Below are 18,182 nucleotides of genomic sequence, written 5' to 3'. Positions count from 1 at the left end.
ATTTCTGCCTATGAAATCCAAACTAACTAATTTATTTGGCATAAATGAATAAATACGTCGTTCTAGCCCATGTATCGGCATCATGATTCATTGTGAAACTTAAGTGTCTAAGGCCAGTTACTGGTAGCAAGTATCAGGCACACTTTTACGTATCACATATGGACAGTAACTGCAAGAATGCACCATAATTTAGCAACAGTTATATTGATAGCACGGTTTGGTGAGAATTTAACGCTGTGGCAAGCGGCATTGCATACTTGACTGGGCTGGGCATTGCTGCATCAGTCCATCAGTGCTGGGAGAGCAGCTTTAAGTGAGTGCAGACCTGAGTCACTAACGAAAGATCTTCTGAGTCTGCACAACCAGATGACACCACTTGCATTTGTGCCATCTTTCAGCCACTTGTGAACAGTTACGCTCACACAGACCCCGAGAGGCTCATTTCTCCTGACAAGAGTACACAGAAGGAGAGGTCCTGGCTTGGACTGGCACAGGCTCCCTCATTCAAAATGCTTTCTTTTCTTTGGGACAGGCCAGGCAAGGTCTGGAAGAGCTTCTGCTGCTCAGTGTTTGGCCAAAGAGAAGTGATGGATGAGCAAAAACCAGGGGCTAGATTCTGCTCACAGTGTAAAACCAGACTGACCCCACAGGTGGCCGCAAGTTTAGGCTGGTAAAACTGAGAGTACAGTAGGGCTACAGGTAAGGATTTCCAGACTTGAGCCCAGCAACAACAGTTCTGCTTATACAGCTTGGAAAACCAAACAGAGGCTTTGTAGTACAAAGCAGTCTCATTTTTAGCTCTGTTGCTGATACGGATGGAAAAGCCAATTTAATTTTCTTAGAGGTGTCAAACTTTTTTAATAACCCAGACAACTACAGGGATAACGAAATCATATCCTCTGCACGGTAAATTGCATATTCAGCAGCTCTGATACCAATTAGACATCGAAATGACGAAGTGCTATCTCACACCAGCAGAGACATACTGTACAGAGCCAGTGTTTAGTTTTATCATATAAGCAATGTTTAGCCATCATCTGTCATACAGGCTTAGGGGAAAGGGCCTCCATGGCTGGAACAGCTGGAATTGCAAGATTAGCACAATAAATTGTTATACTTTTACCAGATCATCTACTCAGTTTACATCCAAAACTTACCTCCAACTGCCTCACACCGGAGTAAACGCGTTCTGTTTTTGTCAAGCTATAGCTTTATGAATGAAGAGGAATTAGCTTTCAGCATTACAGCCCAAGGTTTGTACAGTTTAAACTATTTTGGTGAATATTTTGGAGACAGGTATTAAGAAAGCTGCAGAGATTAAGTCCCTGTACCAACATATTCTCTCCACCCTTCTTTTTAAAGGCACTTATTACTTACAGAATTATAATAGGAACCATACTAGACAAACTAAGGAAAATACAATTATATATGGCGTTAGTATCAGTTAAGAAAATGTATTTTTTTAAAAAACAACACAGATACCTTATCCTAACGGTTTAAATCAAAACGCCAAAATCTTTGCTAACATAAGGAAGTCTCTGAAATGTTTCTCAAAAGAATATACTGCTCCATTAGTGGTGTGTTATTATTCCCTAAGGCCCTGTCTATACTAAAAACTTCTGTAACTAACTACAGCTGTGTAATAAATTCAGTATATATTCAATTATTCCAGTAGTTTGTACCTTTAGTAGAAGTAAATGACGGTCAAAGCCCTTTTAATTGGAATCACTGTTTCCAGACTACAGGTTCCACACTTCTGCTAAAAAATAACAACACTTAGAAAAGGCAAGATAAACTTCTTTATGTTTATCTCCTTAAAGCAACAGCCAAATCAATCATCAGAACAGATATTTAATTGAAGGAATCTTTTTTTTTAACACGGGCCTATCTTTGCAGTGTCAGCATCTGAACTACAGCGTACACATACCCATAATGTAAACACCACTTACAATTGTCAGACTTTTCATATTTCCTTGGGCTTTTATGGGCAACATGGAAAATATTGTTATATAGCCCTTCTTGCCTGTGTTAGGAACAATATATCAGCTTACCAGAACTGAAGGAACTTTATAAAGCACAGAATTTATTTTTCCACTGGTCATTCTGTCTTGTTAGAGTCTTCATTTTTCTCAGTCTGGGCAATAATAGCCAGACTAATCCCTCTTAAGTTTATTCCTACCAGGTTCACTTGCAGGCTCTGCTGACGCCGACACAGATACAATTTTGGATCATGTACATATCCCCAGTAGCATATTATGTGCCAGATTTTGTCCTTTCTGTTTACCCACAGGAATGCTTTAGCTCCACAAGCACTCCTGCTAAGGCAAAGGCGGTTCAGGTGAAGCAACAGGTACACCGACGAGCAACGCTGATAAAATATATGTAACGCACACAGCATGTGTGCAATTTCATAATTCAACACCTCATCGAGACCCAGCGAAGTCTGAAATGCTGATTCCTCGGAGACCTTATTTTACTTGGCATCTGGCTGTTCTGACTTACTCGCTATTTGCCATTCAACTGCACAGCCCGAAACCCCCAGCGCTGCCAGCGCAGGCAGCGGGAGGGCAGGGCAGGGCCGGGGAGATGCTGCCTTCCCGCCCCGGGTCAGGCGGGGCCGGGGGCAGATGCCAGCCCAGGTTCACGGGCACAAATTCTCTGCTGTTTACAATCAAACGCAAAGAGAAGGAAAAAAAGCCACTGCGTTGACGAGGCCAAGATGAGCTCTGGCTTGCTTGAAAGCGCTGTCTCCGGCAGCATCATAAGCAAGACAGACAGATCTGGAGGACTGACAAACCTTCAGGCACAAGGAGATGTCTTTGGGCTGTGGGCTAACTTTTGGGTACTTAACGCATCTGGAAAAATATGTCCCTCTGGAGGTGCTAAGGCAAAGCAGGGATTAATTAAAATGGCAAGAGATGAGTTATTTATTAGCAAGAGATGAGTTATTTATTAATCTGTTTTCACATTTTTAGCCATGTTAGAGAGCTTCCTGCAGCTGCCATAGAGACAACAGCTACAGACAATAAAACTTTATGAGCAATCTAAATTCCCTCTCCCCTTAGGAGATGCGGAAAAACAATGACAACTGACTGTTTGCAGGTTGTGTATATCTTGCCTTCATTAAGTAGGACTCTGTTTAAACACATATTATTCTTTTCCATCAGATAGTCACAGACTTTCACAGAGCGGGTAAATAGTTTATAGCTTCCACTTTCAACAGTACACTATAAAAATACACTGCAGTCATATTTGATTATCCCATTTTGTTTAGTGCGAAGCACCCTCAGCAGATCAGTCTGCTTATTTGCATGTGTCAGAATAGCAACAGAAATGGATTCCCGTGGGCAATGGAAAGTAAGTTTTGCACTTGGAAAATAAAATAGTAATAACTACATGGTAAAATTGCAGATGAATGTGATAAATTAGATTGATCATCAGTCTTATACCATTCACACCTGAAATTTGCCCATAAATCCACCTCATTTGGGGCTTATTTAATGTTTCTTCTAGAGGTGCCCTGGAGCTAGAGATTCAATTTACCTAAGAAGTGACAGGAGTAAAGAAAGAAAAACACGTTTCCTTCCCTACAAAATGTGCAACTTTCTTGTCAAACATACACTAGCTTGAGTCCCGAGATGGGTACATTTCTGTCCGTGATCAGTTCCTATTTTGACTTTTGATACTTTAAAACATGAAGCAATAAGAAGCTAGGAAGGGGATCTGGAGAAAGAAAAGGTTTCCCAAGTATCTAATACAATATACAGCACTGCCAGTTAATTCTACTAGAATCTGTATACGTATTTATGACTGAAGTATATATTTATACTGTTTCTACTTCAGGTAAATTTAATACATGTGCATTTAAAATCTTCCCAGTTTGCAAGGTCTTACTAGTTTTTCACGTATTTTATCTTTCCAAGAGGTGGGGAAGCTTTGCTTTCAACAGGTGCCTCTCAGGGTGCCAATCTAAATACAACTATCCTTGGTTTTCCAAGTCTGTGCTGGTAAAAGACTAAGACTACTTTGAAATACTACATAAATGAAAATACAGATGGATGGGAGAAGAGCGTGAATGGAGTAATAAACAATAAAGGGGTTTGGTTGCTGACCATACCAGTAACAAATGGGACTAAGGAAAATGAACAGATCATTCCTCACGTTACCGCACTGGAAATACAGGGCAGGGACGATATGCTGAAATCATAATTTTTTTGCAGTCCCATTTTTTCATACTTTTAGAGCATATTTGTCAGGCTTTGAAAGAAAAGACACTAGATGCTTGGACTAGATGATCTTCATAGGTCCTTTCCAATCTCAGCCATTCTGTGATCCTACACTACAGTATCACTGCCAAAAAAATGGGGCAATTTTCAAAAAGGCACCATACAGCGGGTAAACCTGGAATTCCCCACCAAAAGGTTCAGGAAAATGCTAAAGACACGCATTATGCTTTAACTTACACATCACTGAGGAAAGCTGCCACCCTTGCTGTCCAGTGGTGAGTCCATAGAAAGTGTGCATGGATGTTTCTTAGTCTATGCCAGGCTCACTAGCCAAGTGCTTGAAAGAAGCAGGCTAATGTGAGACACCACCATTTGGTTCCCATGAGCTGCCATCCTTCCTCCAAGGCTCTGAAGACCCCAGGATTTAAATAGCTGGTCCTTTCCTTTTCTTTTTTGATGCTTTATCATAGCAACGAGGCAGCAGATTGCTTATATTCCATTTTTCTCGGACTCTTTTTAAAGTGTGAATGAGCATGTGCGTATATTGAAGTGATAACATAAGGCTAAGGCACATTTCTAGTAAATATTACTTTAAATTATCCTGGAATGTAAAAGTGCACTTGTGCAAAACTAGCTGCCCAAAAAGGGAAGCAGAGCTGTAAACCATCCTGCCTGCAAGTTGAGCATGTCGGCCGGAGAGTCACTGTATAAGGGCATGTTTACAGGTCACTTAAGCCTGCATCTATGCTAAAACTCATGCCCTAAAGCACAGAACATGCATGCACTCAGTTGCAACAACCTCTCCTATGCCAGCCTTTACATTGTGGCAGGAAAGCAGCTGAGACCTCGTGGTCAGAAGAGCACCAGATTCCAGGGTGCAGATTTAAGCCTTTTCGTGTCTATAACGTGGGCAGAGGTGAGGAGAGCAAGGAGTGACCTCCCACCTGTGACCTAGCATGTAAGCACTGTGAACCGCATCACCGAAGCCACCTTCAGGGTGGGTTTAAGCCAGACTCTCATTTTGACTCACTCCAGCAGTGACAGCCAAGACGTGGTCCAAACTCAGTTCCTGACCTCCCCTCGGCTGAGATGCAGTGGACCATGCAAGACATTTTTACCTGTTCCAGAACAAAATCAAGTGGGCAAAGAAGCTGCTTAAAAGGGCTCTGCTTCTGAACGCACAGCAAGGGCAGTCGGACCCAGGAACACCTGCGACAGCCACATAAACCTGTGCATTGCCAGCAGTAATGGCATGTGTGTAATTATCAGTAAGGTTGATGCTACGGGTAAAGCCATAAGCAGAAGGAAATGAAAAATTAAGATACAAACCAGCTGCTTCTCTTTCATCCACAGGCGCAATTTAGTGATGCTGGAGTGCTGCGCAATGCCTGCGATGCTGATAGAGAGGAAGGCAGGACTGAGCTGGGCAACAAGGCTGATGGCATCCCTGAATTGGGTGACACTGCTGTATAACCTCTGGCAAATCATTTAACTCTCCCAGGCTTTGGGCCCCCTTTTGTTCAAGTCTCTCTTTATTAAATCTGTAAGACAGGAACAGTGTCACTAGACTTGGTCATTGCCCTGATTTACTGGGTCCCTAATTTTGCCTGGAACTGCTACTGTAATGCAGATAAGTGAAACAAGAATGTTAAGTTTTGGAAGTTGTGACTTTTGGGGACATAAATGCACACTGTGCATTCCCCTGCAGAGCTGGGATCTTGCAGTGACACAAGGCTTACTGCTGCATGACTTTCTTTCAGGCAAATTTGATTTTGCAAGTGAAGTTACGTTATTGGGAGTAGGGAGGTAATAATTGTGCGATAAACAGAAAGACAGCCACCAGAAATGGTAAAGCTTTTGGTCAGATTCTTGGGTGAATACACATAAAAGCAAATGGAGGCAGCACAGAGTTGCAGTATGACCCTGCAACCCTACAGTCATTGGGAAAATAGTGAGGCTCAAGAACAAGGAACATGTTTGGGGTTGGGGGGGAATAAATCACTGAACTGGAATCTGAAGTGCTAGGCTCTTCTGTTCAACATACCACTCCAGCATCCCCAGCCTCCATCAGATGCCCTGCATGCCATACCAGGGTGAATTCGACCATATGTTTGTAGCTAAGCTATGAAATTCATTTGTCAAGTCCTGGGAGTTTTTGGCAAGTTGTCCTGTACTGTATGTGTGGTCTGCTATACTAAAACAGGCGTGCAGAGCATTGCAGTGAGTATGTCTATAGGATCCAGAGGCAACACAGCCGATGATTTCCCTGCTCTGACTTTTAGTGCTGTGTGATAATGAATGGAGATAGAGAAGACTCAAGTCGAAGATGTTTCGGCACAGTTGCTAGGCTTAAAGCCTGCTGAAGGCTGCTGGAACGAGCTATAAATACATATCTGAGCTCCACGCCAACTGTGTAAACTCAGAAGCTGCCTGCTTCATTCAGGGACTTTATACCCACCAGAGAGTCCGGAGCCTGTTAGACTAGAGGCAAGTCAGTGGCTGGCAAGAGTCACATTTTCCTTGTGAAAGGGGATGTGGAAGATGCTAGGACAACGCAGGGGCGGATGACGGATAAGAAATGATTTCTTGGGTGTTTTGAAAGGAAACACATAATCCAGAGTTATGGGCCCTCATTAATCAGGCGGAGAAGTCCAAAGGTGCCAAATCTCGCAAGAACAGCCAGACGACTTGGAGTCATTTGTAAGCTTTTCCTAACTGAACCCTTGGCATGACATTTGCCCAAATTCTAGATCCCAATTCAAATATCACCACCTTGGCCTACGAACAGTTGCTTAGTGGCTCTGATTCAAGCTGATTCACAACAAAAGATAAATCTTTCTGCTCCTAAAAGGAAGCAAAAAGCTGCCGAGAAATTCTTTAACTCCTCTGCCTTATGCAATCTTGGGCCGGTAGTTTTTTGCAGCAGGAAGAGGTCAGTCCCATTTCTTCACCTCCTGAACACACATCCCTCTTCCCTGCCGTGTAGGTTGCTGTGGGCAGTCCTGCCACCATATTTTTTAATACAGCAAGCAGTGCAGAAAGGAGGCAGAACTGTCAGAAAGAGGCTTCATTGAAGTTTTTGATACATAGCATGAAGATGTCATTTTAACAGAGATTATGAGGCTGCACGACAGGAAAATGCCAGGATCTCTCTCAGCCTAGCAAGATCATCTCATCTTCAGAAGGAACTTCAGCTCATGAAGGTCCCATGCAGGTACCATCTATCCTTTTCCATGGTGAAAACAAGACCCATGAAACTACTGTTACATGGAGAAGTGCTGTGATTTGCCCCCCAGTGACAATGCAAAGCCAATTCTAAGGCTGCATGCTGACACCTCTGGTCCCCCAGCAACCTAGCTGCCCCTTAAGTTGGGTCCTTGGAGACTCTTTTCAGTTCTTCTAAGATGTATAAACTCAAATAGCCCAAACCTTGACAGCTTGCACATTTGGGACTAGACTGAGTCCTCATGAATGCCAAACTATCTCCATTTCAGCTGAGGATGGCAGAAGACACAGGCATTCAGCACTCCTTGCCCTCCAACCCCAACTGTATATCCAACCTTCAGGCTCCAGAGGATGCATCAAACTCCTCCGTGAAAGCAACATCCTGGCAAAACCAGCTGCAGCTTCTTCCAGGTAATTTGGAAGATATCCATGTTTCAAATCTGCCCACTAAACCAGCCAGAAAACCATAATAGTGCCATCCAGGAAGGATTTTATCCATAAGACGTAAAATGCATTTCCCCACTTTGGCATGGGGAAAGCAGCAGATGACATAAAAGAAAGTTTTACAAGGTATATGCCATACTCCAGACTATGGTCTGATAGAGCAATACCTCTGAGCAGAAATCCACTTATTTGCAGATGGCTTCCAGTGCTATACTGTAGTGGTTGTTCCCCACCTCCCACTCGTATTATATTTACGTGCTAAGTTTCAAACATCCACTGATCCAGGCTGAGGTCGTGAGATGCTCTGGGGAGGAAGAAAGGCCGTTTCCCTGAGCCTGTCCCAGCACAGTGAGGGGGACAGGCAGCATCAGGCTGGCCCTTCACCAGGGACAGCTCAGCATCACCCCTGCACATTTGGACCCAGGTACTCACCTAAGAGCTGCACTCCACGGGTAAGTCCGTAGACGTCGATCAAAGCCCAGAGGGGCTCTGCCGTCCTCACCCCGCTGAAGAAAAGCATCGCAGCGGAGTCGTTCACCCGATAGAAAACCCGTCCCTTCTTGTCCACCCAGAAGGCTATGATGTTTCCCTCGTTCGCAAACTCTTCTGGCAGAGCCTTGGCCCAAAAACCGCTTTGGGAAACCAAGTCAGGGCACGCATACTTCGGCAGAGTGTCAGGGTTAATCCTCGATGGATCCTTGGAAGTAAACCCAAGTCGAAGAGCCCCACTCCAGCAACACTGCTTTTTAGTGATCTGCAAAGATAACAGCAGCAATAACAGTGTTTGGCACTTGAACATCTACTTACACACTACAGGCTCTATGTCATCAAGCACCAACGGCAACCGCGCAGATGAGCCCACTAGATTTAGGAAACATTTTACCCACCAAACACCGCTGCAGCTTTCACAGCTGCAAGCAGCAATGCTGCACACTTAGGATACAATGCACATATAAAAAAAAAAAAAAAATCAAATTAAATCTATGCGGAAAGGTGAAATGTAATTACAGCTGCATGATGACTCACTTCTATTTCTAGGGTAATTCATTTTGGCCTAAGAATCATCCTCTTGCAAAATGTGCCAAAAATGGTCATAAGAGCTTTTATCTCAGCACCTGCAGCAGGAGAGCTCTTCCCCTGTGGTGCTCAGATGATGGGGTCTCTCGTAACCCGAGGGAAAAGCACTGGCTCCAGAATCACAGTCACCACCGTAGGGTTTTCTGGGTTTCCCAGCCAAATAAAAGACAGTCTTACCCCTGTTTAGCTTGTCGGATTAGATGAAATCACAGCCTTGCAGCAGAGAACTTGTGTGTGGGAAAGCACAATTTAAAGTATTTAACTATATTAAATACACAATTAGGAGGCAACAATAGATGTTGTCTTATGATTGGGGAAAACCTATTTATTTCAGCTGAGTGGTGTTTTTCAAGACATGTTGTGCACATCTACACCCCATCTGTCAGTATGCAGTTACTCAGTGTGTCTGGGGTCAGGAACATCCACTATAGTTTTCAGGATGGTGCATGTGTCATATCCACCCTCCTGCACCTGAGAGACAGCAGGACAAAGGATCACAGATGCCTCCGGAGTCATCAGCTTCTTCTCACGTGAAGTGAGCCCTGGACTGACGGGGATCTGAGGGGAGCAGGCAGCAGGTCCTAAACACGTGCAGCACATCCAAAACACCACCCAGTTACAAGATCTTTTTCTTCCCATGGAAGCAGGGAGTCTTCCAGGGTTAGTATGGTCCCCAGATGGAGATGATGCCCTTGGAGAATTTTTTCTCTCATTTTGTTGTTTGAGTATGAACCTGCTGGGAACTGTTACTCTCAAAGGGATTCAGCCTGTCAGCATCCAGACTATGAAATGGAAGATCTAAGGATGCTGGATCCAATCCTGATGTAGGGCCAGGACAGTTCCTGCAAGCCAGTTGACACATAATTGGTGTTTCTGTTCATGCACTGAACCTGCAGCAAACATGAGAGCACTTGAGGTAGTCCTCTTCCATCAAAGCCTTGGCAGCCTCAAGCAATTTCACTCTTGGCTGCAGGACAAGAGAAACATGGATAGGTACCACCTACCAGATGTCACACACAACTTGCTACCTTACTGTAATTTCCTGCTCTGCCAAAGTGCTAATGGCTCGGACAAGTGGCAATGCCAGAGACTCAACTGTCCAGGACTGCAGGACTTTGTCCTCAAAAGCCTGGCAGCAGCCTCTCGTGTCCCAGCTTGGAAGCACAAGATTTTCACCAAGGGATTCTCCAAGACATTTTCTTTGGACTTCTGAATTCTCTTCTAATCGCATTTGTAAATATTGCATTTTTCTTTCACATGTTCCTCTCCAAGGCAAATCTGGAACGTGTGCCCTTGGGGACACAACAGTCTCACAACAAAGGCATTGTTGAAAGCCTAGAGATTTCTGTTTTATAATTAAAGCATCGGAGAAAAAAAAGAGCTTCAGAAAAAAGTTATCAACAGACACTTGATAACTGTTACCTAGTTATCAACCCAGTTAAGCGAGTGCTGCTCTTTATCCTTACTCAGTCCAGCCAAGCACCTAAACTGTTTACATGAAACACTTGAGCACTGACCTCAGTCCCAGGAACCATGGGAAGCTCCTGCTTGCGGGATGGACACTGGGGTGGTACTAAAAAGGACTGAAGCAGATTTGCTATTTTATATGCCTGGCCAGGATGGGATGGGATCATGCATGTCCCCAGTGGAAGGGGGGTAGATGGGGCGTGCATGTGACAAAATGGGGAATATACATACACTCCAAGAAGCAGCCTGGATTATTTATTGCAGCAAATTTACTGCAAGCCCTAAAAGCTTTTGGGTCTGAGATAAATATGGCCTCATTGTTATTTGTACAATTTACTCTTTCACAGTCTCTTGCCAATACGTCACAGCAATCACAGGCCGCATGAAGTAAATATTCATATGGTAATCGAGGCTGCACATGTTCCTTGTATTAATCAGCACCTATAAACAGTTCCCAATACAGTCTGACCACAGGCAAACTAATATCCAAATTAAAATCTAGTATAAAGCCTGCCAAGAATTAGACACAGCTGGACAAAGGGTATGCAGTTTTGCTAAAAAAGGCAATGGTTAATGATGGACAAAATTCTCTCTTCAGCAGCCACCGCTAGCCAAAAAGCTTGGGAGGTCCACCGGGTACTAGAAGGGGAGGAAAAGATACAATCTACATCCAAACTGCTAAGCCGTGGCTGCTTCCACAGATTCAGGCTCCTGCTCTTTACTGCCTTGTGCCTTGTGTCACCTTTGACAACATCACTCCGCTCCCTAGCAGTGCCCTGAATTACACGGAAGAAACCATACTGGGAGGTATATCTCGGAGGCAAAGAAAGAGGAAATCTGTCTGCTTGATGGCATTCCCAAAGCTGCAAAGAAATCTCAGAATAAAACCCGAGATACAACACTTAATGAACAGAATGAAATCTCCTGACTTCTTTCCTCTAGTTTTCCAAAGGGAGTTTAGACTTTATAGGACCTCAATGGTTGGGTTCATGGCTAGTCTTTAGCTGGTAAGAAGGTTTAAGATGCCGTTTTCCACAGGCACACACAATAACAAGGCAACTGCAGGATGGACTTATCAGAAAAGCAAAGATGTTTTCACATTTCCATCCATCCCTGGAGTACAAGTGCTGCTGAAGCCTGTTGACTACTCCCATGAGACCTTCCCATTGGACTCAGCAGGAGCTCTGCTCGTAAATCCCTTGTGCAGATTTGCATGCGTATTCTTCACATATGTTATGCAAGCTAAAATATACAGTGATAAACAAGTGTGAATTTCTACAGATAGCTACATTGTTTCAGAATGAGGAAGAAATAACCCACAACCTTTGTCTAAACCACTAAACCCACTCAAATCTTTGATGGTGTTTTCAAAAGCTAAATGCTGCTTTCATCTCCTCCCAAATAATTTTTTGCAGTTGTTTGTCCAAACTGCTGGCCAATGTGGAAAAAAATCCCATTAGGCAACGTGAGGGCATCCTGCTGGGTTTCTAGCCTGAATGGAAGCAGTAAGAGCTCCACAGGAAACATAACAAACCTGTAGGAGGGATTTTCTACCTATGGGCATGAGCCTGAAATCACTGAAATCTCTCTACATTTTCAAAAGGAGGCATATTCCTTCTTTCTTGCTCCTTTGCTGGCTATAAGGGAAGAGGCAGGGAAGGCTGTTACGCTGCTGTAGGTCCCAGTGCTCTGGGACCTCTAGCAATGGGCAACAGCAGGATCATTCAGGCTCAGTACCTATATGCAGATAAACCTCCTGGAAAGCTCCTTGTGCGTAAATGAAGGATTTGCAGGCAGATCTTTCATGCGTGCCATGAACTAAAGTTGCCAAAGAAGATGACCTACTTTGTGCCAATGAAAGGCATGAAATCAGCTAAGAACAGAAAAATGCAGTCCCACAAACTAGAAGGCATAAAGATTGGAAAATATCTGTGGATGAAGTTTAAAGGGCCCCAAGCTCCTTCAAGGTGCTGAGAGCCTAAAAAGTGCTTCAGTTCCTAAGGGGACTGATGAATTTCTTCATTGGGAAGCAGCTCCCGGTGCACATGGAGGCATGCTATCTTAGAGGAGCTGAACTTCCCACGCCAGCTGCAGCACAAGGGGTACCAACTCCATCCTCCCGGCTACCACAGACAGAAAGGAAGTGAAATCAGCCTCTGCCAGCGAGAAAAACGCGATGCCTGCAATGTTCTCTCCTCTGACCTTAATGCTATCAGGCGACTGATTCAACAAAGCAGCAGACCACCAGAAAGATCCTTTTCTTAGACAGCAACTGTGACCACACTGACTGCTCCTTTCATCCTTTCAGCCAAACCCTTTTATCTTCCCTGCCAAGCACACGAGCAAGCACCTGCACTTCCAGGTCCTTTCCACCTCTTATCTGTTGGCTGTGGAGAGGCTGACTCCCACCTCCATGAGACCAGCCCTCATTGCTGCCTTGTTTACAGGAAGAAAAGTGCTCCTCGTGGAACTGAACGTGTTAACAAACTCCGCACCCTCCCTCAGCCCACCCAGTAAAACTCCTTTGCAGGATGCATGCAAAGCCTAGAGAGAGACTGAGGCTGCTGCCTTTCGGACTGACCAATACAACCCTTTTTTCTTGCTGTTTTCCAAGCAATCTCAACTTAATCTGTTGTCCCTTGTCTAACATCAAGATAAGCTCTTTTGGAGCATGGATTTCCCTTTTGTCCCCAGTTTCTACAGTGGTCTGTACCAATGGCTCCAAGAACTACAGTGACAAAAGCAGAAGTACCAACAAAGATAGCAGACCTTTAAGGCCAAGATCTGGCTGCTGTGCTTTTCAAGGAAGGGCTAAAGAGCTGGTGCAAGCATCAAAGCCTGGTACACCCCAACATTCACTCACAGCAGCTCCCGTGGCAGTAAGGGAAGGTATCATTTACTCACCTTAAGCCTGACTTGTTCATAAATAACGATGGGCCTGTTGCTGAAAGTAATGGCATTGCAGAAGCTAGCCTGGCGCTTCACTGCCTTCTGCGTCGTGTCCATGATGATCTGGGATCCCTTCGTGTGAGGATGGAAAAGCAGAGGGCTGATGGACAGAGCCCCACACTGTGAGATGGGGAGACAGTGCTTCTGCTTGTGGTGGCATCGGTGGGAGGAAGCTGAAAACGACCCACCTATGGAATCTGAAAGAAGAACAGGGAAAAAAGGGTTTCAAATCTGTGAGTAATAAGTAAAAAACTTTCAATGCAAAAAAAAGCTGGGGTACTTCAGAGGGGAACTATAAGTCGAAATGAAAGTTAGTCAAATCCCCACTCTGTAAATCACTAAGGGTTTCAAGAGCATCTTGAACAGTAAAAGGCTACAAGGATACTGAAGGCTCCCGTCTGGACAGTCTGATAGTGCAGAGCAGGACATGGAGACCACAGCTCAGCACTGAAATCACAGGCCATCTTGAGGCCACACATCAGAACAGAAGGCAAGAACTGGTTCTAAAACTGGAGCAAAGCATGTGTGAAGTTGCTGTATCAAAGCTGTCACACTTAGGGAAAAATCTTCCACTTCCAGAGGACTCCCACGCGACTTGACCATTTCTCTCACCCCTTTGCAACAGCAACTCCATCAATCCTTGCCTCCATGTGTCTTTGGATGCTGTCCTATCCACCCGTGCTAAGTGCCAGCTCAGACACATACATTGCTAATTTATACTCAGGCACCACTCAGCAATAACCCACCTGGATTCCTCCACCAACCACCATCCATTCTCCCCTCTCCTCCACTGACAGGAACCTCAGCTGAGATCCCACTTGTCATGAGGGCATTGATCAGCACACTATGATTACGGTGAGGAGAGCGAAGAGGGAGAAAGGCTATGAAGCAGGGACGAGATTACGTCTTTCTCTAACCAAGGCCCTACACAAAGAGTCAATGCACGACTGCAACACAGTCACGACAGCAGCATTGTTCGTGAACGAACGGACACAGGAGTTTCTTTTCAACAGGGAGCATACAGCAGTTCAAGCACAAAACAATCATTATACTGAACACAAGTCATCTGCTTCCTTTTCCTTGTGTGTGCATACACACTACATTATGCACAGATGTTTGGGAGGATATACTTGTAGATTTGGATACAGAGTATCAACAGAATAAAGGATTATTCCGTGATAGACTCAGGAATGCAACAAAAGCAAATATGACCTTAACAATGTGCCAGTCTATGCTGTAAAGACGCATGACTAAACAGTATGGTTAAAAACTCTGTTCTTCAAACATGTAAACTATAGAAACTAATTATATACATTCCTCACGCAATTCGCAAATTAATTGCTGACAGTTATGTCTTTATATAGCTACTATAAAATAACGCTTACACCTCTAATGTAACTCTTGGCTTTGTAATAAAAAGCCTGGACCCTATTCCTCCCAGTCTTTGGGGTAGTTTCAGGTTGTAGCTACATGAAGTTGTAATGGCACATCATCAGAGTGAGCTTGAATAACTACCAACAGAATTTAAAATCCTGGTTTCTGATGGGAACATTTTAATTCAACTTCAGCATCAGTCACTCTGGCCTTCTCCTCTCATCTCCTTGCTGGTTTTTTCTCTCATTTTCAGCAACAGTGCAGGGAGGCCAGACAAACAGGGCTGTTACCTTCAAACCCTTTCATTAATGCTTTACGGGAGAGATGAACCAACTGGGAGCTATGTGATGCTAAAAATTATGTGAAATATAAGTCATCTTCCTTATCCTGTCCCTCACACATGGAGGAGGAGAAATAAGGGGCAGAGTACCAAGAAAAAGTTGAGGTTCACCTGAGCGGGCAGGTCGGAGAGGGAAACCTTCAGGAGGAACAGACTGCATGGAAGGGGGAGCTTGACACAGGGAAAGTCAGGATGCAGCGGCTCACATCAGCCTGACCTTTTCCCTTCGGGCACGCTACTGACACGGGGCAGTGCACCCTGCCTCCCCCCACAGCCCAGACTGGGTGGTCAGAAGACAACACAAGCTGCAGCAGCCTCACAGAGAGAATCTTCCGAGGTTATCTCCTAAGACCTGTTTAATTAGAGGCTGTCTTATGCCCCAAAGAACAGGAGGTTGAATCTCTTCCAGTATCACTAGCTTTTTTCCAAACCAGATACGTACTCTACTACCACCTCTCTGGAACCCTGTTAAGCCCTTGGCTTTAGTGACACCTTGCTGATGAGTTCCTCAGGTTAATGCTATTTTGCAAAGAAATACTTCCTGTATCGCCACAAACATGATGCTGTTCACCATCACAAATGGTTAAGAGCCAGAGCCAGCAAAAGTGGACGACTTAAACGAGCCCCACTCCACCTCCCCAGGTGGGTCATGCTGGTCTGTAGGGACAAGACCGTTGACAGATGGTCAAAGAAAACCATCCCAGCCTCTCTTTTGGCAGAAATTTTTCAGGCCGCTGGATCTCCTTATTGCTCATCTCTTAGCTGCCTCTCTGTTTCTGCTATATCCCCTTTTTATAGGTAGACTAACTAAAAATAAATATCTAGTGTAAAAACTTCCATTCCTAAATTTTTCAACTTCTCTAAAATATATATGTAGTCACAGCCATTTCTGAAACAAGACACATATTGAGGGATATAATCAATTGTTTGAGGAAATTTAAAATCAAGGGATCCATAAAAAAATACAAAAAACTTTTTCTGGTCACTTCCAGTCTTGTTTTTTTCAACACCTCTTTGATAGTTTCTAGGGGTGCATATATGTGAAAGAGAAGAAGCTACCAGAAGCTACATTCAATTCATGCCATCTTTGCATCCAGATCTGAATTTTGTAGCTCAGACTTTTTGCTAGCAGTCACTCACCAAAACAAACTTGTGCAGCACAAAGACACACACATTTTAACCTGTTTGCATAGCTCAGTGCTCTAATTTTACTGGATAACTTGGCTGTGATAATAGCTGCCGCACCTCTCCATAGGACATCGCACCCTTTTAAAATGCAGTAATGGAGTCACCAAAACTGCCCACAGCTTTCAAAACAAGCTCTGATAACACCACCGCATATGTCCAGAGCATCTGCTGGAGCAGCGTTACAGAGCCATAGGGTCCTGCCTGACCCCACGGGAAGGATGTTAGAGGGATGCTTATTTGCTGTGACAGTCCAGCACCCGCTACTTGAGAATGGGTCAAACCCATGCCAGACCAACGCCTGCAGGACGAGTGTTCCCCATGCAGACAGCTGAAATGCAGGGCAACCATGCTCTACAGGAACGGAAGAAACCACCCCAGGATCAGCTTCCATAGGCAGATAATGCAAATGGGGAGGAGACCTCCTTCTTTCTCCCAAATGCTCTTACACAGCAATGACTCCTACATGATGAACACGCTCGGGTAAGGACCAGAAAAGGTCTTAATTTTTAAAAAGTGCAACTATTTAATAATGGGGTTTTGCACCTTACAAATACTTGGAGAAGTTACAAAGCAATGGGTGAAATACAAAGGCCCTTGCTCAACTTCTTCAGGGCAGCATGTCCGCTCCAAGAGGAGAAACCTCGCAACCTCAGATGGCAACAGAAACACCTAAGACTGGACTTAGACAAGGAAAGGGACACTTTAGCAACACAAGCTGGTGAGATACATCGCTGTCCTTGCTTGGCTGGCTAAAAATAAAATAAATCATCTGCTTAAAGTTTTTGTTCTCACTGGGCTGGACCTGGACTCCAGCTTTCTCCCATCCCCTTGTTTAAACTACTACACATTTTGACATCCTCAGCCTTTGCCACCAGCAATACTGGTACAATACAGATGGGGCCCTTGCATGACTCCTACATGATGAACACGCTCGGGTAAGGACCAGAAAAGGTCTTAATTTTTAAAAAGTGCAACTATTTAATAATGGGGTTTTGCACCTTACAAATACTTGGAGAAGTTACAAAGCAATGGGTGAAATACAAAGGCCCTTGCTCAACTTCTTCAGGGCAGCATGTCCGCTCCAAGAGGAGAAACCTCAGATGGCAACAGAAACACCTAAGACTGGACTTAGACAAGGAAAGGGACACTTTAGCAACACAAGCTGGTGAGATACATCGCTGTCCTTGCTTGGCTGGCTAAAAATAAAATAAATCATCTGCTTAAAGTTTTTGTTCTCACTGGGCTGGACCTGGACTCCAGCTTTCTCCCATCCCCTTGTTTAAACTACTACACATTTTGACATCCTCAGCCTTTGCCACCAGCAATACTGGTACAATACAGATGGGGCCCTTGCAGTACATTTCAATTTTTTTTTTCTTTATGTGAAAGAATTGAGTGAAACTCACAAACCCAGAGCTTCAGTTGGCAAAATAAGCAAAAGTCCTCCTGATTTCACAGTAACCATGCGAGACTCCATTAACTGAGAGTCTGTCCCAGACCCTTCGTCTCCCACAACCTGACTTATCAGTCACCTACAAAGGCGAAGTGAAGTAATTGCTCGAAATAAAAATTGCAAACAAGTAAGTATTTGAAAGAAGGCTGAAATCTGACAGTGTGTTCAAGGGCACTGCAGGTTTCCCACTCCACAACATAACACAACTTCTCCCTGACAAGCAGGAGTTATAACAACATGCCAGGACTACGCAAACTGGTATCTTGTGACAAAAGTCACAAGAGCAAAATCATGCCTGTTTGAAAACAGCCTCTGTGTCAAAGGGCTGCAAATCTAGAGAAACGCCAAGGACCCCTGTACAACTTTCCAGAATTCATGCTGGGGGTCACAAAGAACAGCATCTGCTCACTTTTATGGTTTTAAAGATTGGATAGACTTC

At 44.3% G+C, this 18,182-nt stretch overlaps 1 protein-coding gene across 1 annotated transcript in view; it reads right to left on the bottom strand.

The window, feature by feature from the left end:
• NEURL1 (neuralized E3 ubiquitin protein ligase 1) overlaps positions 1 to 14,213 on the bottom strand; it is a 70,364-nt gene extending 56,151 nt beyond the window's left edge. Inside the window, exons 1-3 of the mRNA XM_009328451.1 lie at positions 14,135 to 14,213; positions 13,344 to 13,585; positions 8,328 to 8,649 (exon numbers count right to left, since the gene is read on the bottom strand). Coding sequence (XP_009326726.1) covers positions 8,328 to 8,649; positions 13,344 to 13,585; positions 14,135 to 14,213 — 643 coding nt within the window. The remainder of the gene's footprint in view (positions 1 to 8,327; positions 8,650 to 13,343; positions 13,586 to 14,134) is intronic.
• Between the last annotated feature and the right edge of the window lie 3,969 nt (positions 14,214 to 18,182).

This window comes from Pygoscelis adeliae, unplaced genomic scaffold (assembly GCF_000699105.1).
Source record: "Pygoscelis adeliae isolate BGI_AS28 unplaced genomic scaffold, ASM69910v1 Scaffold317, whole genome shotgun sequence".
Lineage (NCBI taxonomy): Eukaryota > Metazoa > Chordata > Aves > Sphenisciformes > Spheniscidae > Pygoscelis > Pygoscelis adeliae.
The sequence above is the reverse complement of the archived record's forward strand: the minus strand, read 5'-3'. Positions and strand labels throughout refer to the sequence as shown.